We start from the raw sequence: 26,723 nt of genomic DNA, 5'->3' as shown, positions 1-26,723 counted from the left end.
ACACTTAGGAAGTATGACCCAGCAAGTAAGGTGTCAGAAAGACCTCCCTGCCCTAAAATCGTCTTTAAAGGCCTCCTGCAATTCTAACAGATAGTATTTTAATTTTATATCTTACAGTGAGGTGATTATTAGTCCACATTCTAGCCTACATTAGTATCATCAGATGGCTATTCTTACAGCTTTTCTTGGAGGGAAAAGAAGGGCAAGTTGGCACCGGAAAGAGTGCATTTGGAACTTAGAACCCTGTCCTAGAAGGGTAGTTCTTGGTCAAATGCTGAGAATTTTGCCAGAAACTGCCCTGCTTATTCTTTGCCCCACTTCCTTTCCCTTCCTGGCTCCCAAACTTTTTATGAATCAGAACATAATTTACAACAGGTAAAATTTAGAATAGAAGCCAGAGAATATAAATCCTGCCACGAGGCCAGAGAGACGTAAGAATTTGGGAAACAAAGTCACAAAAATCAGGCAGCATTGGTTGGCAGGTTGCCTGTGTGTCATTGGTCTGTGTTAATAATTCTTTGTTAATGCTGTGTTTCTAGGCCCTTCTGCAAGTGTGTGGAGCTGAGAGATGCAGCCCAGGGGAGGGAACCATGAATAGCTAAGGAGGCTGTTCTTCATCTGGCTGTCAGATCCCATGTCAACGCCGAACCCTCAGCTGCTGGTGGCGGCTGCTCAGCAGACCCTGGGCATGGGAAAGAGACGGGGCCCACCCCCAGCCACCTGCCTTCACCTAGCTGGAGAGGTGCTGGCTGTGGCTCGGGGACTAAAACCAGCTCTGCTCTATGACTGTAATGGTGCAGGGGCCTCGAAGATCCAGAGCTATCTGGAGGAGCTGCAGAGGCTGGGCTTTCTGAACCTGGGACTTCACATCCTTGAGATTGGGGAAAACAGCTTGATTATCAGTCCTGAGCATGTATGCCGGCACTTGGAGGAGGTGCTGCTTGGTACCATAGCCTTTGTGGATGTTTCCAGCTCCCAACCTCACCCTTCTGTCTGCTCCCTGGACCAGCTTCAGAACTTGAAGGGCCTCTTGGCTGAGATCATCATGCATTTGCAGGGGCTGCAGAGGAACCTGTCCATGGCAGTCTCCCGCAGCACGCTCCATTCTACGGGCTGGAATTTCTGTACTGTGTTTGGGATCCTCCTGGGCTATCCTGTCCCCTATACCTTTCACCTGAACCAGGGAGATGACAACTGCTTAGCCCTGACTCCACTACGGGTTTTCACTGCCCGAATCTCATGGCTGCCGGGTCAACCCCCAATCCTGCTCTATTCCTTTAGTGTCCCAGAGAGCTTGTGCCCAGCCCTGAGGGACATTTTGAACACCTGGGAGGAAGACCTCAGAACCCGTTGTAGGACTCAGAATGACTTTGCCAACCTCAGTATCTCCTCTGAGATAGTCACACTGCTGGCTGTGGCCCTCTAATTACAACTCTCTTCCTGTATAGAAGGTACTCAGAGAATGTTGATCTTCTGGGCAGGGATCATCTCAAATGCCAATTTCAATCCATTGGCAGTGGCTGTCTTGAGAACATTAGGGAAGGGTTTCGAGGTTGTATCTGGGTTAGGGGAAAAGAATGCTGTACTCAGTTGGCCACATCTGCCACGGGCATGGGAATAGGTAGTAGTGATGATTGTAGCATTGGTACTACATGTTAGCCATTTCTTTATTAGGGAATCCTCTTGACATGGCTGTCTGTTTATTGGGTAGGATATAAAAGGAAAGAGATGGTAGGAAAGAGGAGGGGTGGGTGGAGAACAGGTAGTATACCTTGTGTGGTAGCCTTGTAAGTGTACCTGTCCTACATGGGTAGAGTCTGCTCAGCAAATAGAAGGACTGGACTCCTGCTAATCAAAAGGTCTGCAGTTTGAATCCCGCAGTTGCCCCTTGGAAACCCTATGGGGCAGTTCTGCTCTGTCCTGGATGGTCACTGTGAGTTGGAATGGCCTCAACGGCAATGGGTTTGGTTTTTTAGTTTGGATCCACTGGAATTGGACTGGGAAGGGTAGAGCAGGATGCTTATGTGTCCTTGTTGTACTTGTGATATGATCTGTCATTGAGGAATAAACCAGGAGTTCTGAGGAAAAGAGACTGGTCAAATGACATTTATTTATTTTATTGTAGGTTCAAAAAATAATAAAAATTCAAATTGCAGCTTCAGTTGGGGGGAGAAACCCAAACTGTAAAATATCCAAACCTTCTAAATTTTCCATTGAGTTGCTTGCTTCTGATTCTCACCCAAGGCAGCTGTCACAGGCCATTTAAGATCATCAGGCTATCCTTGTTGGCCAAGAACACTGCCAGCGCTATAGCAATCACCACCATCAGCATCGGGAGCCATTGGCCACGTTGCCTCTGTGTGGAAGGAGGGAGAAACAGGAGAACTGAGACCATGAATTGGTTAGAGAGGACAGTGGCAAAAATAATCTTCCTTTTCCCATTCTAGCCCTTGGTTTGATGCAGGAAAAAAGATTTTTACTTCACTGACTCTCTCAATCTCTGTCACCTGTCTTGGACTCAGACTACTTTACTGGTGGTTACTGGCTCATAATCCAGGGTCACTGGCTCAGGAAATAGATTCAGCAGGGACCAGATACTAAAATGTTGCTGTGAGTGGACAAGGGTGGAAAATAGCTCAGCAAAATTATATTCTCTGTTCATATTTCTCAGGGCCTTGCTCACCTGTCCTTACCACCACACTCATAACGGGCTAAAAGAATACCATTCTGTACCTTAGCTATAGTTTCTTTTCCCCTGGGCTGAAGAATTCCATGGAAACTGGCCTTGGATGCATAGCCAGTATTTCTTTCCATGCTTGCCGTGGTTGATACTATGATTGTAGTATAAGCAAGCTGAATGGGACAGGCTGGTCAGATGTTGGTATAGTTCAAAAAAATTGATCTGCAAGACTTGGCTAAAGGAGGAATCATCCCATCATCATCTTGGACTGTATGGGAGGATAGACTCTCTTACTCTGGGAGGTGGCTGCTGGCTCCGGTTCAGCTCTTCTCGGCAGTGCTGCAGCTTCCGCAGGCATGAGAGGTACTCGTCACTGAGGTTGTCCAACTCTGAATGCAGTTCTCTGCACTGAGAAGGAGAACATCACCAAGGTCATCACCACTTCTGTCTGGCACAGAGCCCAGGTAGGGGAGACAGACCTGTGTAAGTTACCCCTTCACTCATTTGAAATTTTTACCACCCATTCTCCCCAGCCTTTCTCTGATATTTTCAGTTTGTCAGAAACCTGTTCGTTTAAGTGATTAATTATAATGCTGCTATACATGTAAGTGCTTTTATGTGAGAGTGCTTTGTAATGGGGACACCAGAAACTGAAGTTCTTGAAGCACAAAAGACCTATAAGTGATCATAGTACAAGTGTCCTTCCTGGGAGCTAGTTGCATGTGTGTAGGTATGTTTGTGAGTATGTAGGTGGGAAGAAGTTTATTATTTAAAAGATACCATATAAAGTTTGAAGATACCCACTTAAATGTGGGACAAAGTTGGAAGAGCTTATATATTTATTGAATGTGTTTGAGTTTAGATAGACTTTCCAAAGGGAAACTGTTTCTTTGATAAAACCTGCCTTGAATAGGGGTTGTTAACAAAATATGGAGGGGAAAAGGTTGACAAGCCGATTCCAAAGCAAAGACATTTTATACATGCAAATTAAGACCTGTGAGCGTCCAGACACAATTTAAACTTGAACTCTGAAATCCATGCTCTCTGGCTTTCTCTCAGGGAGTAGGTACTAAGCCATCACTGGATTTCCCTGCCATTTCTGGATGAGCCCTTCTACCCGAGGGCGCCGTCCTCTCACCTCCTTTTCCTTGGCCTGGAGCTGCAAAGTCTTCTTTTGCAGCTGGTCTCTGAGATCCCAGTCTCTGTCCTCCCCTGTACCCTCAGGCTCCACTTCATTATAGGAGGGCTTTGAACTCCACACAGGAAAAGCCTGATCTAAAAAAGCAGCCAGAGTCTCAGTGAAGCCTGTGCCTCTGAGGAAGGGCCCAGTCACTGAGTGAGAACTAGGAGGTGGGGGAGGGGACAGGGAGAGCCTACATGAAAGGTAAAGAGAAACTTTTAAAGAACCCTCACTGGTACCCAGCTCAGCCTGGATAACCAAAAAACCAAACCCAGTACCATCGAGTCAAGTCCAACTCATAGTGACCCTATAGGACAGAGTACAAATGCCCCATAGAGGTTCGAAGGAGCGCCTGGCGGATTAAAACTGCCAACCCTTTGGTTATCAGCCGTAGCACTTAACCACTACACTACCGGGGTTTCCAAGCCTGGATAGAGAACTGGAATTTGAGCCCCTTGAGGGCAAGGCTACCATCTTTTGTGTCCCTAGTCCTGTTCAATGCCAGGTACTTTTAGGGAATGTCTGTTAATTGCATCTTTGGTTATATTTCACATGCTGTAGTCAGGTAAGTTTGCAGGATGCCTCGTTATAATCTCTTTGCCCTTCTGCCCTCATTTCAAAGTCATGAGACTGGCAGATCACTTCCCAAAATCTATCTTCATGTGGCTAAAGATGGTGTCTCAGTCACCTTGCAGTTTTAGTACGGTGAAAAGATGCTAGGGGTCAGAAATTCTGGACTGTTGTTTTAGCTCTATTCTTAATCTGTATGACTATAGACCTGTATTTTCTTAGCCATACGATGTGGGCATGATAATTGCTGCCTTATCTATTCTATTACACCGGTGATTGTGAGGAGGAAACATGTCAGCAGAAGGCCATGTGTGGCAGAAAGGTGAGGAGCTGCTGCGCCCCGCGCGTGTGCACAGTGGTTTTTCTCAGGAAGCCAAGTCAGCAGACTCTTTAGGGCCGACAGTCAGGCGGCTGTTGGGGTTGGGGAGTTGGATGTAATTTGGAGAGTGAAGTGTAAAAATTGACATGAAATCCTGGATTCAGAAACAATTTATTGAAATATTCAACAGAGACATATGTTTTCAGAGAGCAGAAATCCTTTTTTTTTTTTTTTTACAGTTTATATACCTCCCAGGATAGAAAAACTATCTAGTTAAAGTGTTCTCAGCCCTTAAACGATTAGTTCTTAAAAAGCTCCTCTACATTTCTGACCTAATAGACTCCCAGAACTGGATGGGACTCCAAGAGGTCATGTCGTCCACCTCCCCTGCTTCTAGGCAGGCAAGGAAAGAGCACCATCTTAGAATTTGTGTTTGTAAAGTTGCTGACCTTTCTTTGTCAAAAGTTTGTCCTGTTCTTGAAGCTGTAAGGACTGATTCTGAAGCAGACCTGTTGGAAAACATAAGAAACTTGTCTGTACTAGTATATTTACCACAGAGAATGTCTTTTCATAACTTTGCTCAGAACCTTTATTATGAACGATGTTCCCATTCTTATATTTCTTCCTACCACGTCTTTACCATCGAGTCTGCTTAAATGTTACCTTGGAAGAGAGATTTTCCCAGATGACTCTTTATAGTCAGTGGCAACTATTCTTTCTTTAGTCTCCTTTAAGTTTTCTCCATAGCAATTAATGACACCCTGATGTATTTATTTGTCCATAGAAACTCTACACTCTACTGTAGAGCTTACTGAGAATAAGGGAAGGACCTGTGTTAGTTTTGTTCATTGCTGTATCCTCAGTGCTTACATCTAGAATGCCTGGCATTTTGTAGGGGCTCAGTAAATAGGTATTGAATGGATAAAGGTGTAGTTCTGAAGTGACTTCCTGTCTGTTCAGCTCCTGCTCTGTAGGAGCACCTCTTCTACAGAATGGGGCTCATTTTTCCTTTCCATTGTGGTTAGGTTGCCTTGCTCATTTAAAATTCATTGTTGTTTGCATGAAGTTTCTCTGGGGGTGTCATAGGCATTAAAGGTTCTCCTGCTTTTCAGAAATTGCTTTTCTTCTGAAAAGTTTCTTTTCTCTCTGTAATATGTAGTTTTGAAGTGAACCAAGGCAAGTGTAGTGTGAGCTTATTTTCTGAACCACTCCTGGAGACGAAGGTCTACGTGATATTGTTGCTATTGTTAGCTGCCGTTGAGTCGGCCCCTGACTCATGGCTACCCCATGCACAACGGGATAAAATGCTGCTTGGTCCTGTGCTGTCCCCGTGATCGGTTGCAGATCAGACCATTGTGATCCATAGGTTTACACTGGCTGATATTTGGAAGTACGGTGCAAAGCCTTTCCTCCTAGACTCCATCTTAGTCTGGAAGCTCCACTGAAACCTGTTCAGCATGATAGCCAAAATGCAAGCTGGTGGTGGTTGTGATGAGGTGTACTGGCCAGGAATTGAACCTGAGTCTTCTGCATGGAAGGTGAGAATTGTATCACTGAACCGCCAGTGCCTCGCGTGCTGTATGTATATGTATGTAACAAATTGGGATATTTAAAATAAGAACTGCCCTAGAGAACCCAACACTCTAGTAGGCTTGTGGTCTTTTTAAAATTTGCAATTTTGGGGAAGAACAAGTGCTTGTGGAAGGTGAAGTAGAAAAGAAAAAAAAAAAAAACAAAAACAGAGGCTATTACATAACTTTTGAAGAGCTGTGTAATGATCTCATTTTACAAGAAGAGTGTCTGAAAATCCACAGAGGTAGAGAATAGGCCAAAGATTGGGCCTCCAGTCCCTCCCTTGGGCCCTTCTGTGGGGCAGGAGCCCCAGGAACCTCAAGAAGCCACCTATGTTATTTATTTACAGAACCTGAAAAAACTCACTTTGCATCTCCTGTACTCTGGCCAGCAGGGTGAGTTTCTCCTCCTCTGACCTCTTTAGTTGATCTGAAAATGACATAATGCAAACGAAAATAGGAGAATCGAAGACTTAGTTAATTCAGCACCTGAGGTGCTGTCTTGTCTGTGACCTTTGACATGTATCAAATGAAAGCTGATTTACCTTCTGCTTGCCTCAGTTCTGAAGAGAGAAACCAGAACCCAGGTATTTTGGAGTTCATGTACATCAGCAGTGTTGGGTTGAATTAAGTGTTGTGTTTACACACTCTCTTGTCCTTGTAGCTGACACAGAGGCTGTGACTGGGAGACCTCCACCCTGTTACGCCTTGTGCTTCAACTGACCTTTCCCTTTCACGTTAGGAATGTGGCTTTGACACATGTAATCAATTTGGGAACAGCTGTGATCTGGCCCAGAGGAGCGGGCTGGAAAATAGAGCTGATTCTACAGGATTTTCTAGTGTAGTGAAATTAATTTTCAAACTGGAATGATTAAAACACTTCTGTCTTTCCTTCAAGGTAAAATGAAGTCACAGAGCCAACCGAGCAAACCAATGAAAGGCCTTTCTTTCCACCCAGATTCCTTTCTCTGAGCTCCCATGCTCCTGACGCCTCCAGGGAGGATACCTTGTAGGTCCTGGGTATTTGAGCTGCAAAGGTCTCTGTCCCCCTGCAGACGTTCAATCTTGGCCTGCAGCTCTTGGTGCTCATTCTCCAGAAGTTGCAGGGCATGGCTCATCTGTACGTCTCTGCTGTTTGCTCCCTGTAAGGAGGGGAAGCCCATACAAAAGCAGATTAGGGCTGGGGATGGAGGTTGGATGTAGGTCCCATAGAAAAGGATAAAAATCATAGAACCTTAGAGTTAGGAGAATTATTAGGGAAATGGAAAAATAATGAAGCTTTTGAGTGTCTGTATTTTCTCCTTTGCTCTGTTCTTCAATGCCTTGGGCTTTTGATATTCACAAGGGACGCATCCCCTGACACCTTGGTAAATCCCCAAATTAAGGAATATTGTATCATCATTTTTCTAGATATCTTCACTTTCTCTTCTGTTACTGGCACTATCAATTTTTTTTTTTTGGTAGGGCCATTTTTCACAAAGAATTAAAATTAAAACAGAAAACTTCATAAGAGTAGCCTTGTAGGTGATGGGAAGAAGAGACCAACAAAGTTAGGCTGAGATATAGATGCAGAGTGGCCAGCAAGGTTCACTCATTTGATAAGTCTCACTCCTCCTGTCACTTATCAAATGGGCTATCCAGATCCTGGATCTGAAGCACAACTTCTAAGGTAGATCGAAATTCCGAACTATATTAGTAAAATGTATGAAAAATAATTGCTAATATTTATCGAGTGCTTATATGTGCTGGGGCCCTGGTGATGCACTGATTAAATGTTTGGCTGCTAACCAAAAGGTTGGCAGTTCGAATCCACCAGCCGCTCCTTGGATACCTTGTGGGGCAGTCCTGCTCTATCCTGTAGGGTCACTATGTGTCAGAATTGACGGCAATGGTTTTGGTTTTTATACATGCTAGGTAATGTGCTAAATGCTTTACAAGGATTACCTCGTTTAATCCTCACAACAGCCTGATTATATAGGTGCTATTATCCTCATTTTGGTATAGTGGTTAAGTACCCTGGTTGCTAACCAAAAGGTCAGCAGTTTGAATCCACCAGGTGCTCCTTGAAAACTCCATGGGGCAGTTCTACCCTGTCCTATAGGGTTGCTATGAGTCGGAATCGACCCGATGGCAATGGGTTTGGTTTTTTGGTTAATATCCTCATTTTAGAGATGAGGAAATTGAGGCTTTGGTGGTTAGTTAACTTCTCCAAGGTAGTGCAGATTGGAAAGGTCAAACCCTTGGGAATACCAGATTCAGAATGTCAAAACCTTTGAGAATGCCAGGGGTCTAGTGTAATCACTTAGAAATCACATTGGCAGGATGTGTCAGTCAATACTGGCCTATAAATAAGTTAATGACATTTGTTCAGTGCCAGTAGTGGGTAAGCCTGAATTGGATGCTGTACTGAAGTGGCATGGGCAGAGTGGGTTGGGTATAACATTAGTAGGCTGGTGCATATTCCACCCCAGTCCTCTGCACTTGAATGATGTCATTCCAATGAACACTTAGTTCATTTGCATGAGCAGTGCAGACATCCTTGCTAAAGACAAAATTAAATCTCAGAGCCAAAGCAGTGAGTCTGGTGCAAAGTGGGCAGTGAGTGAGGAATTGAAAGCTAGATGTTCTCAGCTGCTTCTGAGGCCCCCAAGCCGTCTGCAGTTTTGCTTATCACTCCCCGGAGCCTACCTCCTTTCCCCACCCCCAGTTCTTGGTACCTGCAGTTTGGACTGAAGCACATGGAGCTGGCTCTCCAGCTCTTTATGCTGGGTCCCCAGGGTCCTCCAGTCCTCCTTCAGAGTCTCATACTGGGTCTTCCACTCTTCACACTTCTGCTCTGCCAGGGCCAGGGACCGCTGAGGGAGATCAGAGTGGAGGGGGGGTGCCTTGTGGATTCCAAGGAGTGGTGCAGCTGCCTCCATTGCTCCCCAGAGCTGTCCCCAGGGTCCTCAGCCCCAAGGACTCTGCAGAATCCCCATACCTGCGTGCTTTGCAGTTGCTGTTCTGCACTCATTTTTTCCTCCAGCACTTTCTGCAGTAACTCCTTGGCCTTCTGCTCATAGCTGTTTTTCTGGTCTTCCATCTCCAGTAGCACCTTTTTCATTCCCCAGGGGGAGTATTTCTGTAAATTTGATGCAATTCAATAAATATACATTGAGATTTTATGTGCCAGACACTGAGCTGGAGTACAGAAATGAAAAGAGTGGTCCCTGTCCCTAGGGCAGAGGTGCCAGTAATCAGGTGGACCTTTAGGTTCAGGCTAGAGCTGGGCAGGGCTCTATTTGAAAGGAGTGGGGGGAGGAAAACAGTGCCCTAGGCATGTTGGACACTGTCCCCTAGACCTTCCACAGGCACTTGAAATCCAGCATTCCAAACAGAAATCATCTACCTACACCTGCTCCTTTCACCTGGGCTTCCTATCCCAGTGACTGACAATTACCCATCCAGTCTTTCATGTTTAACCAGAGAGTCATCCTTGATTTCCTTCTCCCTTTCTCCCAGTAATCAGTTCGTCACTGGGACTTGACAAGTCAACTTCCTTAACAGCTCATAGCTGTCTCATCTCTATCCCTGCTGCTACCTCTTTAGTTCAGGTCCTAATAATACCAATTATATGGATTAATGTAATAGTCTGACCACCTCCAAGCCTTCCTTTCAACTTGACCATTCTGTAGCTAGAAAGTTCTTTCTAAAATGCAGATCTGATCATGTCACTCCCTGCTTAAATCTTTCAGTGGATTCTCAGTGTCCTAAGGATTAAGTCCAAACTCCTTGGCATGACTCTTAAAATTGCAGACTTCATTCCACACTTCTTCCATTCAAGATGAACTGATTGTGTATCTCCCAAGCACCATGCTTTTTGGCTTCCGCTTTTGCACATGCTTCTTCTGCTTACAGCATCATTACCTACCCTTTTTACCCGGTTAGCTCCTATTCATGCTCAGGATTCAGCCCAAGTGTCCATCAGTTCTGATAAATGTTGACTAACAACTGCTTACTCCTTAACTCCTTATGGATTAGGTAGCTGTTTTAGTCATCTAGTGCTGCTGTAACAGAAATACCACAAGTGGATGGCTTTAATAAAGAGAAATTCTCTCAAAGTCTGGTAGGCTAGAAATCTGAATTTAGGGTGCCAGCTCCAGGGGAAGACTTTCTCTCTGTTGGCTCTGGGGGAAGGTCCTTGTCATCAGTCTTCCCCTGGTCGACAAGCATCTCAGTGCAGGGACCCTGGGTCCAAAGGATGCACTATTCTCTGGGCTCTTGTTTCTTGGGGGTATGAGGTCCCCCATCTCTCTGCTCGCTTCTCTCTCTTACATCTCAAAAGAGACTGACTTAAGATACAACTTAATCTTGTAGATTGAGTCCTGCCTTCTTAACATAACTGCCTGTAATCCTGCCTCATTAACATCATAGAGGTAGGATTTACCATACATAGGAAAATCACATCAGATGACAAAATGGAAAAGCACACAATATTGGGAATCACGGACTAGCAAAGTTGACACACATTTTGGGGGGACACAATTCAATCCATGACAGTAGCCTTCCTCAGTGTTTGATTAGTATCCTTTTTATACTTCTATTTTTCCAACTTTGTTAACTCATCTGCCTCCCTTGTTATTGTTAGTTGCTGTTGAGTCGATTCCAACTCATGGTGACCCCATGGGTTAAGAGTACAACTGCTCTTGGTTGTGATATTAACAGAAATAGATGACCAGGCCTTTTCTTAGAGGGGTGGTGCTGAGTGGGTTCAAAGTGCCAAGCTTAAGGTTGCAGTCGAGTGTAAACTGTTTGTGCCACTTGGGGACTTTACTTTTATCTAGGACCTAGCCTCAGCTGGTGGTGGTGTTTTTAGGTGCTGTTGAGTTATTCCAACTCATAGATCCCCTATATGACAGAGTAGAACTGCCGCCGTAGGGTTTCCTAGGCTAAAATAATCTCTACAGGAGCAGATTACCAGGCCTTTTCTCCTGTGGAGCTGCTGGTGGATTCAAACCACCAACTTTTCAGTTAGCAGTCTAGCACTTAACCATTGTTCCACCAGGGCTCCTTACTGGATTGTAGAATCTTTCAGGGCAGGGAGCATCTTTTTTATCTTTGTAGATTCAGGGCTTTGAGAAATCCCTACTAACTTAATATAGTTGCATAAGAAAGACAGACACAAGAGCAGCCTTGCACTCACTCAGGGTCTTGCCTGTCCTTCTTCCCCACGCCTTTCATGTTTATGCCCTGTGATTTTGGGGAACCCAGACAGCTTTTACTGTCAATTTTGGTTTACCCACTGGGTAACCTGTAGTCCAGTTAATCCAAATTTAGGGATCAGCATGAAATAATTTCCATTTAGCTTTGGAATCATCTGAAAATATGAATTTAAAAGTAAATGAGTCTTATGTTCTCAGAAGTTTCATTAGAAACCAGATCCAGGAGTTATTGATTGGGTTCATACCTGAGGATGCCCTAGTTACTGGACTTAACCATGCTGGTCATTGCCAGCGTTATCCCCCATTGAAAATGAATAGACTGGGGTTTTGGATTGTATGTTGGCTTCTTCTAAGCCTGGATGGCATTACTTAGTTCACAAGAGCCTGACAAATCAGGTCATGCTGAAAAAAAAAATAAACGTTGTGGACTTTATATACTCTGTACACCTGTAAAATCCCAACTGTGTGGCCACGTCCACCTTATCTAACTCCAAATGGGAGCAGTCTGCCAGCTCCATCCCACTCTCTTATTTGACATCTCCCCACCTGTCAGGAATCCATCAGTTCTCAAGTGTGAAAACTGGTTTCTTCCTTCTTATCTCTTGTAATATAAGATCAGATCAATCAAGATCAATCAAGGGATAACTGAAGCTGGATAAAAATGTCACAGAAATGGTGAGAATTAACAGTCTTTTCACTTTCTCCCAGGGGTTGCTACTAGATAAAAGTTGTCACCAGAATGAAAATAATTTTGCAAGACTTCAGTATAGCATCTAACTCATCTGTTCAAAGATTGGAGCCTGTGAAATCTTTCTGGGTGGTGTGAATCCTTAGCAAGGACATCTACCTGCAGTTCCAAGTATTCTCAAGGTTCTGCCAGAGCTAACAGTGTTGGTGCTGGGAATTTTTCTCATAGTTCAAAGGGAAGGACACTGGGAGAAAGAGAGGAGGATGGAGATAGTGATATGGTGAATTGGGGACCAATGGCAGAGCCAGAACTGGGTCAGTAGGATGGGTGTGTTAATCTCTCTATCTGATGACATTTCTAGAAAAAGACTGAGATTCCGGCATTCTTCTCCTTTAATTCTAGGATCCTGGACTGGAGGTATCTCAGAGTACTTACCTGGGTACAGGTGTGCAGCTGGTTTTCTAAAGATCTCAGTTTGCCCTTCAGCTTGTCTTCATTGAGCTGCCCCTGGAGTGGATGGGATGAGTTCATGAGTTTGGGCTAAAGTACAGTCTGCAAAGAGTGTTGTTCTGTATTACCAGCCTATTGCCTAGCACATAGTAGGTGCTCAAACAGTGTTCCTAGAATGGAATTCTTCCCAGAGATAGGGAGGAGGAAAAATGACGAGGATGTTTTCCCTTCTGTGCAATAGGAAAAGGGAAAATCAGACTGGCCCCCCAAAGTACTCTTTGTACCTTGAAGTTCTCTATCAATGACTCAGGATATCATAGCAGGAGCCCACTGGAAGGAACATTTCTAAATGGTCCAGTCCCTCCCCCTCTCCCGCTCTCCCCTGTCTAGGCACTTCTGTACTCCCCACCTCCTGTCTGACGCTGTGAGATCATAGACCTTTCCCTCTAACGAAAAACCAAACCAAACCCATTGGCATCGAGTCGATTCTGACTCATGGTGACCCTATAAGTCAGAGTAGAACTGCCCCACATGGTTTCCAAGGAGCAGCTGGTGGATTCAAACTGCAAACCTTTTGGTTAGCAACCATAGCTGTTAACTACTGCACCACCAGGGCTCATTCCCTCTAAAGTGTGGGCTAATGTGGCTAAAGGGTCTCCTCTTCCACCGTGAATATGCAATCCCTGTCTTAACCCCCCTCCACCCCAATATGCACACATACTGGACTTAAGATGAGAAATGTTTTAAGAAAACAAGAAATGGAGGGAGAAATATTTGCAGGGAGAGTCAGTAAGAGAACTTCCAGAAAGCCGGGTTTATTCATAAGCCAGGTCGGTCTAATGACAATGTGGACATTCCAAGAGGGATGCTAGTCCTAAGGGTGACGGTAGAGAAAGGCAGGAAGAAAGGGCCGTTATCTATTTCTCAGATTTTCAGTATTTCAGCTAAGTAGCTAACAGCTTTCTTCCTGCTCCTTAGCTCTTCCCTTCACCTGTGGACTTGTCCCTTTTTCCAGCCCTGAGTTTTATCTAAGGGCTGTATGTGTGTGGGGAGGGAAGGGAGTATCACCAATGGCAGCTAGTTTCCCGGAGAAAGTCCATGGGCCTCTTTAGCAGTAACTGGCTTCCATACGGAAACCCAGGTGGTGTAGTGGTTAAGAGCCATGGCTCCTAACCAAAGGGTTGGCAGTTTGAATCCACCAGGCGCTCCTTGGAAATTCTATGGGGCTGTCCTACCCTGTCCTTAAAGGTCGCTATGGGTCGGAATCGACTGGACAGCAACAGGTTTGGTTTGGCTTCCATACTCTTCTCTGGCTTTTCCAAATGGGCCCTGTGGGACACTTGTGAGGTATTGACATTCTACTCCCCCTCAGGCGTGAGACTCTGTAGCCCTTCTTAGCCAAAAGGCCTGGATGTTTCCATTCATCATCATGTTTCCAGTCTATAACTGCCTGGGGGCAGAGGAGGGAAACTTCTGAGGTCCCCCTCTCTGAGTTTCAGCGTGCCTGGTGCAGGCAGGAAGTGGTATCTCATAGCTCCTGTTTTGATCTTGTTTGGCTAATTCTTCTAACCTTGGGAGCCAGGGGGTGCCCCCACCCTTTTTGCTTCCTGTGTTACTCAGCTGGGCCTTGCAAAAGCAAAAAGGCTTTGCCAAACAATTTTTTTTAAGTGTCTCCAGCTATTAATGTTTTTCCTAATGTCTCGTGAGCTCTGAGAGGGATCTGGCATCTGCAGTAACCTCAGGGCTCTGGGGCAGATAAAGATGGACAGATTTCCACTGTTCAGAGATTTGGAGTGACTGGTAAAGTGGCTGCATTCCCGCCCAGAGTGGCCTGTTAACTGTGAATCCACAGGTCCTATTAACCCCTTTTCCCTGGGTTCAGCTCCCCTTCGTGCAGCTCCATGTATTTTTCTTTTCCTGAACTCTTCCCATGCAGGATGCAATTAAACCCACCCAGTTTAAGGCTTACCTTGCTGTGTTTTGGGAAGAAAACAGACAGACTGGTCCAAGACAATATTCTTGTTTCCCCAGTCTCCTATGTACGGTTCCCTCTCTGGGAGTTTTTCTTCCCAGGTTGTAGCTCCTCTAATCCAGTATTTTCCCTCTTCCAACTGTTTTTGTATTTTTGCCCAACCCCAGATTACTTTTCCATTTATGTTGCAATAGAAGACAATTCAGGATAGCCACTTCAGTGAAGATGAAGGGCCACCCCAGTCTGGGACTTGAGGAAATCTCTTCTCCACATCTCTGCCTTCCAGATTCCCCAAGGCAAGCAGGAAAGTTGCAGCCAATCTGTTGCAAATGGGGCATGTAGTGTGAGCCCTAGTCCTCCCCACACTGAAGCCTAGTGTTAGAGCAGGTGGGAAGAAGGGCTTTTACAGGCCCGGCACTGACCTTATAGGCAATTGCACCCAGGAGCCCAGGGCTTAGAGAACACAGTAGGCTTGGGGGGGGGGGGGAGGGGGGTGCGGTGAAGCTGAGGCTATACACACCTGGTGCTGATCTGAGGGCTTCAGCTCCTGCTTCTGCTTGGTTTTCCCCTGCCTCTGATCTGTTCTCCAGAAACACTACTACCACACCGCAGAAGCACCAACCCACAGCTCATCTATCTGCCCTAGCAGAGGTTGCTGAGGGCCTGCAGCCAATCCCCCGCTGTCATCTGGAGGTGTACATTCCACTTTGCAGATCTTAGAATGCAAGCGTGCCCTGCTGCCTTTTTTGTATTGCCCAGTGTTGAGAATCTTGCTTTTTCTTCTGCCTGTGCTGTTCCTGCTCCAAAGGCTGGACCCAGCTTAGGAGTCTCAGCAGTGCCCCAGGGCCGCTTACATCCAAGAGGCCCAGAGTCAGCTTGGGGAGTGGAGGCGCTGGAGGGAGCTGTTCCTGATGCTCAGTTTCTCATAGAGAGCTTGTGGTGAGCAGCTCTGCATGTGAGGCCAGAGGTGCAGATCATGGAGGCCAGGTAGAAACAATCAAGGCTGAACTGGGCTGAATGTCAGAACCCTAGTTCTGGCCACATTCTTCAGAGTATTTTTCCCAAATACCACAGACTGGGGCTGTCTTTTTTGTTTAAGTTGAGGCTTTCAGGTAGGAAGATGAATTGTCTTGCTTTAGGGGAAGCAAGAGCTGTCAGCTGAAAAGTCTGAGACTATTTTTCTTAAAAACAGGAAACTAGGGTTGGTGGGGAGGAGGAAGAAGAGAAGGGTGAGTGAGTATTGGAAGGGGTGGGAAGAAGGGAGGGAGAAAACCACAGCCAGAGGAACTTCTGTTTGCCTATTAGGGTGTGGGGTGAAACCAGCCCCCTCAGAGCCTACCTGGGAAATATCTCTTAATACTCCCTGTTCCCACCAAGCTAGCTCTAATTCAGGTTCTCTTTCCTCGGATTATTATAAGAACTTCTACAACCTCTATACCCACCTGGAGCCAGGTGTTCATTATGGCCAGAGAACCTTACAAAACTTCTGATCATCTGCTTTCAATACAATTTCATAGACGTTGACTGAGCTCCTTCTAAAGATGGACCAGGTACTAGTAGGTGAAGGACTTCAGATCCGAATAAGCCATGGTTCCCTTGCTACCCTGCTTATTGCCTATAGCAGTGTTTTTCACACTGGGAGAAGCATCATGCTCATGGATCTGTGAGATTGTATATATATAAATATATAGTAGATATGTTTTTCCTTTACAAAGGCGGGGGGGGGGAACCCTGGTGGTGTAGTGGTTAAGTGCTATGGCTGCTAACCTAAAGTGTCGGCAGTTCTAATCCGCCAGGCGCTCCTTGGAAACTCTATGGGGCAGTTCTACTCTGTCCTATAGGGTTGCTATGAGTCAGAATCGACTCGACGGCAGTGGGTTTGGTTTTGGTTTTTTTACAAAGGTGTCCATACATTGTAGAAGTTTGAGATACTGTGTTAAACAGAAAAAGTTTAAGTTGCATAATTCTAGAGGCTGTCTGAAGCCCTTTCTGGTCTTGTCTTCACATGATCCTTTATTTCAGCCTCACTCTGCCGCGCCTGATGCTTTATCGTACTTAGACCTGTAATCGCTCTGAGTCCTTCACCTTACATGCTTTTCCTTGATGCTCTTTCTTCCCATTTCCACTCCTACTTCTCTACTGGTATACTCGTAGCCATCTTTGAGGATCCAACTAAAATGGCCTCTTTCTTTTGGAGCCTTCCCTATTCCACCCCAGGCCAAATAATTGTTCCCTCCTCTTTTTCCCTGTAGCTGTTTTATACATGGCTGTTACAGTTTTGGAAACCCTGGTGGTGTGGTGGTTAAGAGCTATGGCTGCTAACTGAAAGGTTGGCAGTTCGAATCCACCAGGCATTCCTTGGGAACCCTGTGGGGCAGTTGCACTCTGTCCTATAGGGTTCCAATGAGTCGAAATCAACTTGATGGCAGTGGGTTTGGTTTTGGTTTGGGTTATACTATTTTTATTTTATTATTTATTACATGTCTCCCCCTTCGTGGCTAGATTGTGACCTCATGAGAGCAAAGATTCTACTTTTTTTCCCTATAGCACAGGGCCAAGCAGATAGTTGAAACATTAAATGCCTGTCACGTAAATGAGTGAGACTGTCCCTACAGATTCCCTGGGGGTGCACACAGTTAACGCACTCACCTACTAACTGAAAGGTTGGAGGTTCCAGTCCACTCAGAAGTTCCTCAGAAGAAAGGTCTGGTGAAGAAAGGTCAGCCATTGAAAGCTATGGAGCACAGTTCTCCTCTGACCCCCACGTGGCCACCATGCATTGGAATCAACTCCATACTCATTGCAGTCGAGTCGATTCCGACTCATAGCGACCCTGTAGGACAGAGTAGAACTGCCCCGTAGGGTTTCCAAGGCTGTAATCTTTACAGAAGTAGACTGTTGCTTCTTTCTTGTGAGGAACCGCTGGTGGGTTTGAACCTCTGCCGTTTCGGTTCCAGCGGAATGTTAACTGTTGAGCTACGAGGGCTCCTTATCAATGACAACTGATTTTATTTATTTATTTATTTTTTTGGTTTATCTCATTTTAGTTCAGCACTGGAAACCACCTGGCATACACAGCTGTCTTCTCTGGGCTCCTACTCTACTGCTAAAATGACTTCCTTTCCCATCAAGGGGCCTGCCATAGACCTTGAGGGGCTGAGCTTAGGATACTGAAATGACTTCCTTATCAATCAAGGGCCTGCCATAGACACTAAATCCAGTTACAGTGACTGACTGCAGTGAGGAAGTGGGATGAGCTTAGGAAGTCATTTTAAAAACATCGCTGCTAACTTCTCAGCTCTCCCACTTCCTCCTGTTACATCTATCTAAGCACAGGCTATCTGTGCGGTAGGATGAGATGTTCATGGAGGCCTGTGAAGCTGTGCTTTCTCTCCTTGCAGCTGGTGCTTTATGCTTTAATGGCTTCAAGCTGCGTGTAGCTTCCTGAGCATGAAGGGCAGGGGTGCTCAAACTCCAAAATCAAGAAATCTGCAAGGTCCTGCCTTTTCCAACTACGTATCTGCGTGAGACTGGATTATCTTCATATATTCAATGAAAACAATTTATTGCAGCAAATTGAACACAGATCCAAATGAGACACTGTCTACTTTTAAGCCAGACATTAAAAAGATTTGCAAAATGTTAAACAGTGCCATTCCTCTCATCTTTTTTATTTTGGTTTTAGAAATATAGTTTGTTTTTTTTTTAAATAAAAATATGTAATTTATGTTAACATGCAGTGGGGTTTATTATTATAATTTTAAAACTAATATTTTAAAACTTAAGTCTTAATTCTTAATACGGTAAATTCTAATACGATAAATTATTTGGGGTTTTCAGTAATTTTCTTAAGCATATAAAGGGGTCTTGAGTTAAAAAAGTTGGACAACCACTGCACTAGACTATCTTATGCCCTTGGACCTTTGCCTGGGCTGTATCTCCTGTTTAGAATACTGTCCCTGCTTCCATGTCTGCTTGGCAAATGCTTATGTAACTATAAATATTTCTCTGGCTCTTTTCTTCCTCAGAGAAGAGCCTGCTTGTAATCTATGATATTTTGAAAATATAGCTTTCATTTCCCATATCTAATGTATCGTTTAGGCATCTGTCTCCCTTACAAAGCTATAAGCTCTTTAAAAGCAGGAACCCTGTCTAATTCATCTCATTATTTCTAGTGCTAACCCAGTGCTTCGCATGGAGAACATGATCAATGAGTATTTGTTGAGTGACTGGACTAAAATCGGGAGGCCTGAATTTTAGTTCCATTTCTTCCACTAACTAGCTGTGTGACTTTGGGCAAGTCACTTGACTTCTCTGAGACTCAGTTTCCTCTTCTGCAAAATAAGAGGATCGGATTAGTTGATCTCTAAGGTCTCTTCCCACTTTGACATTCATGTCTGGGCTAAGTAATTAATGGGTATGTGCTGGCTTGGAGTTAATATTGTTGTGAATCCCATATATAAATAGCTGACATTTTACCATGTTCAGTAATACTAACTGTTTGGGATCTTCCTTCTTTTCTTCTAACAAATTAAAAAATGGGAATTCTTGCTGCTTTTGCTTCCCGGTCTTCCTTGGGTGTGTGGTAGCATGGCCCTCAGGTGACGACCCTGGATTTAACCTACCTCTTTTTTTTACTCCTATATATTCCACCAGGCGCTCCTTGGAAACTCTGTGGGGCAGTTCTACTCTGTCTATAGGGTCGCTATGAATCGGAATCGACTCGACGGCAGTGGATTTGGTTTGGTTTTTCTCCTGTATATTTACGGTGACCTGCTTGAACTCTAGGTCTCAGCACCATCCCCCCACCTCCTGCCTCTCCCCAGCTCACTCTGCAGTAGTGACAAAACTTCTCTTGCTGAGATGCTGTGGAAAGACAATGAGATGGATATACACAGAAGTGCATTAGCTTTGCTCAAACAAAGATTTTATCCCCTTACCTTCCACGAGCTGTCAGAGGCCCGAATCAGGTGGGAAAGTAGGTCTTGGAGAATCACCATTTTCTGTTTTAGGACCAATTCCCGTTGTAGGGCCTCCTAGGGGGCAAAGTGCAAGAGGATGAGGTTAACTTGGAGAAGGAAAGGGGAGGTGGGTGGATGAGCTGGTGGGTAAATTCACAGGTCACTTACTTTGAGGTACTCAGAAAGCTGGATGATTTCCTGGAGAGAAAGAAAAAGGGTATTTAAAAAGACACTAGGTACCCTGGAACTCTGGAATATGGAACCAAAGCCAGAGTTGGTTGTATAGGGGAAAGATCTGCCTTGGCTGTGGCAGGATCCCTCTAAGCCCTTATGTCTATGCTCAGTACCCTTTGCCCTCCAGAAAGAAGATACTCCTCCATCCCAGCTTGTGTTTATCATGGAATTCTAGAATGTCAGAACCTGGCAGAGCTTAAATACCATCTTATTCAACCCCTTTAAGGATTTTCTTACCTTATCCAGAACTGCAACTCCGCAGCTGGGAAGAAAAGAAAAGAATGACAATGGACCAAAGAAGCAAGCCTGTTAGGATGCAGTAGGTTGATTCCTTCTCTGACCGAGTCTGAAGAGACGGTAGGTGGGGAAGGGCTTTCTCTTTCTTAATTAAGGTGGGCATGGAAACTCATGGTGTTCCCTCTCCACACTCTGAGTGGGGGTGTTCAATAACGGCTTAGAAACTGAATAAGAGAATAATGGTTAGGGTGTATAGGAGTTTGAGTCAGGAAGTGACCCATGAAAGGCACTCACTTGGTTTGCTGACTGGCATCATTCTTGATTGTTGGCTGTGCTTCTTCTGCCTTTGTCTGAGTGCCTGAGAGATGGAAGATAAGCTGATTCAGATTCCATTCCTGGAGACAGTGGGGGCAGTGGGGTTGGGGGTTGGGCTCTTAGCTGCCAGTGACTGAGACTGCCATGGCAGGAGTCTCTGCAGGTCCTGTTGAATGAGGAGGCTCTGTTCTTACCACGGTGGTGTTTGGGTGGCTTCTTAATGGAAGAGTTGTGTGATGGAAGGTCCCCAGCCTGTGAGGAGAAGTGATCAGCCAGATCCCTCTGAACACCTGAGGGAGGACGATGCTGGATTGGAATGATCTCATAGCTGGTCCCTCCTGCCTGGAAAGCAAGCAGGGGGATGCTGAAAACCACTGACCAGAGACTCTTAGAAGAAGATTTTCCAGCTGATTGCTCCAAGATGAACCAGTAATCTTACTTCAGGCTCAGAAAACCAAAGTGCCACACTCCACTTGTCAGAGCCACAGAGTTGTCCCTGCTCTTGCCCTCCTTCCAATCCTGGCCAGCAGAAATGGTCCTCTGTAGGCTAGGGAAACAGGGAGCTGGACTCGTCTCCACTTATTCTCTCTAGAATCCCTGAGCTACCTTGTTTGGTCTCAGCCACTTACACAACCAGCATGGTGAGGTGGAAAGAGAACTGGTCTGGGTGTTGAGTGAGGGGACCTGGGTTCAAATCCTCAATGATCAGCTGCGTGACCTGTTCTAGGTCTCGGTCTCCTATCTGTGTAATGAGGAGTTTGGAATTGATGATCCCTAAAGTCCCTCCAAGGAGCCATGGTGGCACAGTGGCTAAGCACTTAGCTGCTAACAGAAATGTTGGTGGTTTGAACCCACCAGCCGCTCCACGGGAGACAGATATGGCAGTCTGCTTCTGTAAAGATTTACAGCCTTGGAAACGCTATGGGGCAGTTTTACACTGTCCTATAGGGCCACTATGAGTCGGAATCGACTTGATGGCAATGGGTTCAGGTCCCTTCCATATTCTACAATGGGTGTCCTTCTTATTAGTAATAGCAGGAAATTGCTAAGGTTTTGTGTGAAGAGAAGGAAGAGCAGGGAGTTGTAGGGAGAGGTGTAGAAGTTCTTTTCACAATTTGGTCTGCTCTTTTTATATTTGGTTCTTACAAACTCAAAATTTTGATGTCTATAAGCATAACACTAAAAGTCTCCGAAATGCCTATGGTATTCCATCATGTGGACTGACTCAATCACAATAAAACTTTAAATAATTACAGGCTAGAGGTGGAGTTCCTTAGTTAATTGTATTTGCTGTTCTTTTTTTTCCTCAAACACCAAAAAGCACGTCTTTGGTTTTCTCTTAAAATTGGAACCCACAGTGCCCTAGGATCATTTCTTCTGCACAGCACTTCCTGTTGCGGCAACAGATCCACTAATTAAACCCTGACTGAAGACCTACTCTGGAAATGGCTCAATGCCAGACACCTCCAGGGACAACAGCAGGCCCATCCCTGCTGTCAACGTGCATATGACATGAGTGGGAAGACACAGACCATTTGCTGGCTGAGGGCATCTTGACATACCCAGCTTTTTGGCCAAGGCTGCTCCTTCCCAGGCCAGACTAATGGGCCTCTAAGGGTTACACACTCTTAGAAGATTTATAACCTCACAAGGGCCACAGAGAACAGAGGTGGCCTGGCTTCCTGGAGCAGAAAGGCTTTAACCAAGTAAATTTAGTAAAATTGGAATGGCCCAAGAGAAAGAATTATGGGTGGGTGCAACAACTTCACAGAGGAGTGGAGAAGGGAAATGATGTATTTGTGTGTGTGTGCTGGGAGAGAGGGGCATCAAGGGAATTGGCCTGGGTACCTGGTCTTATAATAGCATTCAATAAATACCTGTTGAATTATGGATGAATGAATGGTGTAAGATAGCTGTAAAAGGTAGAGATTTCCCAAATACCTATGGAATTGTTTTAGAAAGTATGTTTCTGTCCTAAAAGACAAATCCATAACAAAATAAACAAACACAAAACAAGTTCTAGATGAATAAATGGAGGTTTTACTGATGACCCAGGAAGAGGAACTCACCTTTTAGTGATCTTGAGCCCCATCCTTTGCAGCCCCCCGTCCCCCCACCGCCAGGACAGTGTGTCCCTTGACACAGCCCACCTACTGCCTGCGGTAAGAGCTCCTGTTGGCCCAGGATGAGGGTGTGTTGAGGTTACTTGCCTGGCCTGTCCTGGAAGTACCTTGTCCCCTATCCTGGGAACTCTGTGTCTTGCCCTTCTCCTCCACGTTCAAGTTTCTTCTCTTGAAGAACTGCTGTTGTCGAGCTCTCTTGAGCTGTTCTCTTTGCTGGGCCCTCAGCGTCTTCCCCACCTGGCGGCAAGTGGTCACGTTACGGCGGCAGCGGCGGCTCTCTCGGGTCTCCTGGTGGCGCTCACACTTGGCTTCATAGCTCTCAGTCCACCGGGCCAAGGCAGGGGAGGGCCTGGGGCCTGGGCTCATCATGGTGACCTCCTGAGCACCTGTTGTGCTTGGCTTCCAGGTCCTGGAATAGCTGCCTGAATCTGCCAAATGGTGAGAGGGAGGAGAAGGGGAGGGGTCAGAGATGGGCAGAAAAACTACTATCTCCCTGGACAAGGTGGGCAGAAATAGTACAGCGTTCCATACATGTTGGCTGAAAACTGAGGAGGGGATGGTGTCACACTGGGCGTCAGGACTCCCGGACTCAGGCTCTACGCTAATCCTGCTTTTATCTAGCCTGTGTCTCCCACTCTGTGAAGTGGGAATGATCTCTCTGGCCAGTGCTTCCTAGACTGAACATGTCATCATGTCTCCAAGTCAGGGAAACGTTAGTAATGATGAAAATCATAATGTGCTTACAGCCTTTTGGGTGGCGGCAGGTGGGGGCGTTTAATGGCCATGCATACTCTAAGGGACTTCTAGAGAACCAGTTAAATTGGCTCCTCTCTCACAGTCTAGAAGGAAAGTCAGCATCTTTAATGTTCTTGGCCTCAGTTGTTACTAAAATAGGTGAGTGACTTTGCTCAAGGCCTGGAGAGATAATCAGATTCCACCCTCAGGATGTGGCCAGTGTGTGACCAGCACCCACTGCTCTTGTCCTGACTCTTGGTGACTAGCTTGTGAGCCTAGTCCCGGGCATGTTTTGGGTCCTCCATCATGAAGTTCTGAAATCCGTGCATTCACACCCCACTCCCAGGACCTGGCTCGGACTTTCAGCTCCAGACAGGTCAGTATTGGCTGAGTATCTGCTGCATGTCCAGTGCTGCCAGGACCCATTTCAGAGCTTCTGGCTCGTTAACTCTCCCAACTGAGGCTTCTGGGTTTTTTTTTTGTAGGAGCGATTACCTCCCTGTTAGAGCTAAGGCTGGTGCCAAGACTGCTTTCCTTAGCCCACTAATCTCCCTGGACCCAAGTGTAGAGAGCCCCATCAAAACCAGTAACCACATGAATTATACCTCAACAAAGATATTATAAATAAAAGCAAAACAAAAACAACTCGAAGTAACCAAAGGTCTCCAGGGACCCAGGCTCAGTGTAGAAGACTTGAGAACCTTTTGCGGGGTCTCACCTTTTGCCGTTCACATAACACCCAAACCCTTCTCTCTCCTTCCTTCTCTTCCTACTCGCCACACGTACCTTCTGCAAATGTGCATAATTAGTAGTACATTCTGGTGGCTTTGCTGAGTTGGGGTGTACCTGGATGAGCTGTACCCTGAACACTGGCAACTCTGTCCTCCCTCTTTTGGTCCCTGGAGTCAGACCAGCTACTGATGAAGGAAGTGGATCTCCCCTCACAGCCACCGCTTCTCTTCTTCCCGAAACTTCACTACCACCACCCTGGGAACCTTAATTCCTGGGCAGGCCAGGGAAGGGAATCTCAGCTTCACCAGATACAAGGAATTTTCGAGATGGGCCCTCATGTTTATTTATAGGCCAAACAGACTGGACAGGTAGCAGCCTCTCTGCCCCTTTATTGAAACTTTGCTGCTCATCCCAGCTCAGTCCGGAATTCTCTGCAGGATTCTTGTTCTCTCTCTCTGATCATGCTCCTCATTTCACAGAGTCATGAGTGCGAAATTCTCACTGCCTGAGAGGAGTTAGGTGGCCAAGCCCTGGATGCTCTCAAATGCCTGACCCTCCAGAGTTTGAGGGGCACAATGAATTGTGAAGTTTTTTTTTTTTTTTTTTTAAATGTTTGTCCTCTGTGTATTATCCCTGAACAGCAATCCCCTTTGTTCAGACTTGTTACCCCTATTCTGTGGGAGTCTCTTGACTTTCTACCAGTCACTTCTTTCTATAAAAACTTAGTAAAATATCTGAGTGGCCCATCTGTACTAAGGTATGGAGGAGAGTCAGGAATATTTGCATGTCAGCTCTCTGTGCGAACTTATACTCGTGGTGTCCCTAAGCCATATCACCGCAACCATTCTGCCCTGGCTCTGAAGTCAGACTGTGTGGATTCATTTTCTGGCTCTGTCACCTTCTACCTACACTTTTTTGGACAAGCAGCTAAACCTCCCTCGGCCTCAACTTCCTCATTTATAAAATGGGGCTAGAATCTACCTGGTAGGGTTGTGAGGATTAAATGAGAAAATGTATATGAAGCACCTGGCACATAGTACACAGAAAATGTTAGCCTTATATGAGGTGTTTTAATTATTACCCCTGCCATTCTTTTTTTTTATTCTGATCTTGGGTGTTCTTGAAGGCTCGTTGGTGAAAGACAAAGACCCCAAGCTAACCTAGCCCTCTTCCAGGACCAAGAATGCCTCATTCTCTAATTCTCTGAACCTTCTCTTTCTCTGAAGGAAATTGAGAGGATGCCCCAGCTTGAAATCAAATGTCCTTCTCCAGTTTATCTGGCCTTTGGGTTTGGGCCACCAGGAGAAAGGGCTCCTCTGTCGTCTTGGTACAACCACAGTCTCAGGCCAGACAGGAAGAACAGGTGGGGGTGAAGAATTGGGGTCCAGCCTGCCTGAATCCCACCCATCAAATGTGAAGTTCTGGTTCCCCTCCCTGTTTGGCCCCAGGTTACTCTCAGGCTTTTTAGTGGAGGCGAATCCCCTTATTCAGAATCCTCCCACCTCCCTGTCGCAAGAGGGAAGGGCTGGTGGGGGTGGAGACAGGGGTGGGGTGGGTGGGGGAGGGCGGGGAGCTGAGATGGGTCTGTCTGGGTTCTCTACCTAGTCTGGGTACATTGGTGCACCGAACAAATGACAGAGGGGTAGATACCGGAACTCATCGTCCAAGAGGGGAGTCACAGTAGAAGTGGCTCCTTAGAGCAGACCTCCCAGGTCCCCAGACCCCTACATCCGGTGTGGCACAGACAAGTAGAACCATACCCATCTTTCCGACTTGTCTAAACCTTTCTGACTTGCTTAAAAACAAGAAGCCATGTGGGATGCCTGATTGACAAGGATGGGCTGTAGAAGAAAAAGGAACTGGTCCCTGTGGGGTTCAAAGAAAGGTCACTGGGCTGCTGCCCAGGCTTGCTGGCATCTCTGGGTGCCCCTTGGTAGCATGACAGGGCCCAATTGGAACTTGGAGGAAGAGGTGGTGCTGGGTGGGTGAGGCTCCCTCTCTGCCACAGAGAAAAAAATTCGGAGCGACTGCACCTCACTCGAGAGGGGCTTCCTGGATGTGTGTGCAGCAGACAGCAGATGGCTTCCTGCATAGGTCTGGCCTTGCTTACCCAGAGCTCTCAGTGTGAGCTGAGGAGAGAAGGGCCAACATCTAAGCTGCTTCATGTTGTGGGCATCCCCTAAGTCTTTTGATTGCTTCTAATCTAGGAGGGATGGATACTGTACCCCTGTGCTGTGGCTAATGCCTTTGAAAATCAACACAGGGCCCTTTCTTGGTTACTGAAATCGATGACTCTTTTAAACTATGCCACCCACTTCTGTGTCTCCCTCTTCCGCCCTGGGCAGCCTGGATGACAGAATATCTTCTGTCTTCTGTCCCCCCCCCCCAGAGTTGGAGGCCTCAAACCTAGATGCAAAAGCATCCTTCTTATCAGTTACCTCTGGGTACCAGGCTCCAGCCCCAACAGCTCAGGAAAGCATGCCAGCTCCTGGGCAGATCTTGGCTCTGGTCTCAGATGGGGTAAGACAGCAGCTGAGTGAAGTGCAAGCTCTCAGTCCGTGGCCCTGGGCCCCATCGGCATTTCCCTTCTTGGTAATGTCTTTCTTTTTCTACAGCAGCCTTGCTGAAACAGGAAACAGACAAAGCCACAGTACTCATAAACCCCAGTTCCTCTCTCTTGCTCTCTGGCACGATTTGAGTGGGCCCCAGAACTCTTCAGTCCTCCAGGGCTGGGCTCAGGAGCTCCTCCCATCAG

At 46.0% G+C, this 26,723-nt stretch overlaps 2 protein-coding genes across 6 annotated transcripts in view; one reads left to right on the top strand and one right to left on the bottom strand.

Moving 5' to 3' along the window:
• C18H1orf74 (chromosome 18 C1orf74 homolog) overlaps positions 1 to 26,723 on the top strand; it is a 145,586-nt gene that overhangs the window by 444 nt on the left and 118,419 nt on the right. For 3 of the 4 annotated variants that reach the window (XM_049858582.1, XM_049858581.1, XM_049858583.1), the window contains exon 2: positions 540 to 1,451. In XM_049858582.1, the coding sequence (XP_049714539.1) occupies positions 635 to 1,426 (792 nt within the window). In that variant the 5' untranslated portion in view covers positions 540 to 634 and the 3' untranslated portion in view covers positions 1,427 to 1,451. Of the gene's footprint in view, positions 1 to 539; positions 2,145 to 26,723 lie in introns of those variants that run through there. The other variant, XM_049858580.1, reaches the window with a different exon arrangement.
• On the bottom strand, positions 2,086 to 26,645 carry TRAF3IP3 (TRAF3 interacting protein 3). 2 transcript variants are annotated; one of them, XM_049858576.1, is made up of 16 exons: positions 26,407 to 26,645; positions 22,585 to 22,929; positions 20,573 to 20,716; positions 20,358 to 20,421; positions 20,064 to 20,088; positions 19,761 to 19,790; positions 19,572 to 19,667; positions 12,645 to 12,716; positions 9,301 to 9,441; positions 9,038 to 9,175; positions 7,327 to 7,462; positions 6,688 to 6,750; positions 5,199 to 5,258; positions 3,819 to 3,955; positions 2,975 to 3,088; positions 2,086 to 2,356 (listed from the first exon to the last, which is right to left on the bottom strand). In XM_049858576.1, the coding sequence occupies exons 2-16, from the start codon at positions 22,868 to 22,870 to the stop codon at positions 2,252 to 2,254; spliced, it is 1,611 nt and encodes a 536-aa protein (XP_049714533.1). In that variant the 5' UTR covers positions 22,871 to 22,929; positions 26,407 to 26,645; the 3' UTR covers positions 2,086 to 2,251. The 2 variants fall into 2 exon arrangements, with proteins under 2 accessions (XP_049714533.1, XP_049714534.1); XM_049858577.1 differs by lacking the exon at positions 6,688 to 6,750.

Source organism: Elephas maximus, chromosome 18, assembly GCF_024166365.1.
Source record: "Elephas maximus indicus isolate mEleMax1 chromosome 18, mEleMax1 primary haplotype, whole genome shotgun sequence".
NCBI lineage: Eukaryota > Metazoa > Chordata > Mammalia > Proboscidea > Elephantidae > Elephas > Elephas maximus.
This window is presented reverse-complemented; position numbering and strand designations above follow the sequence as displayed.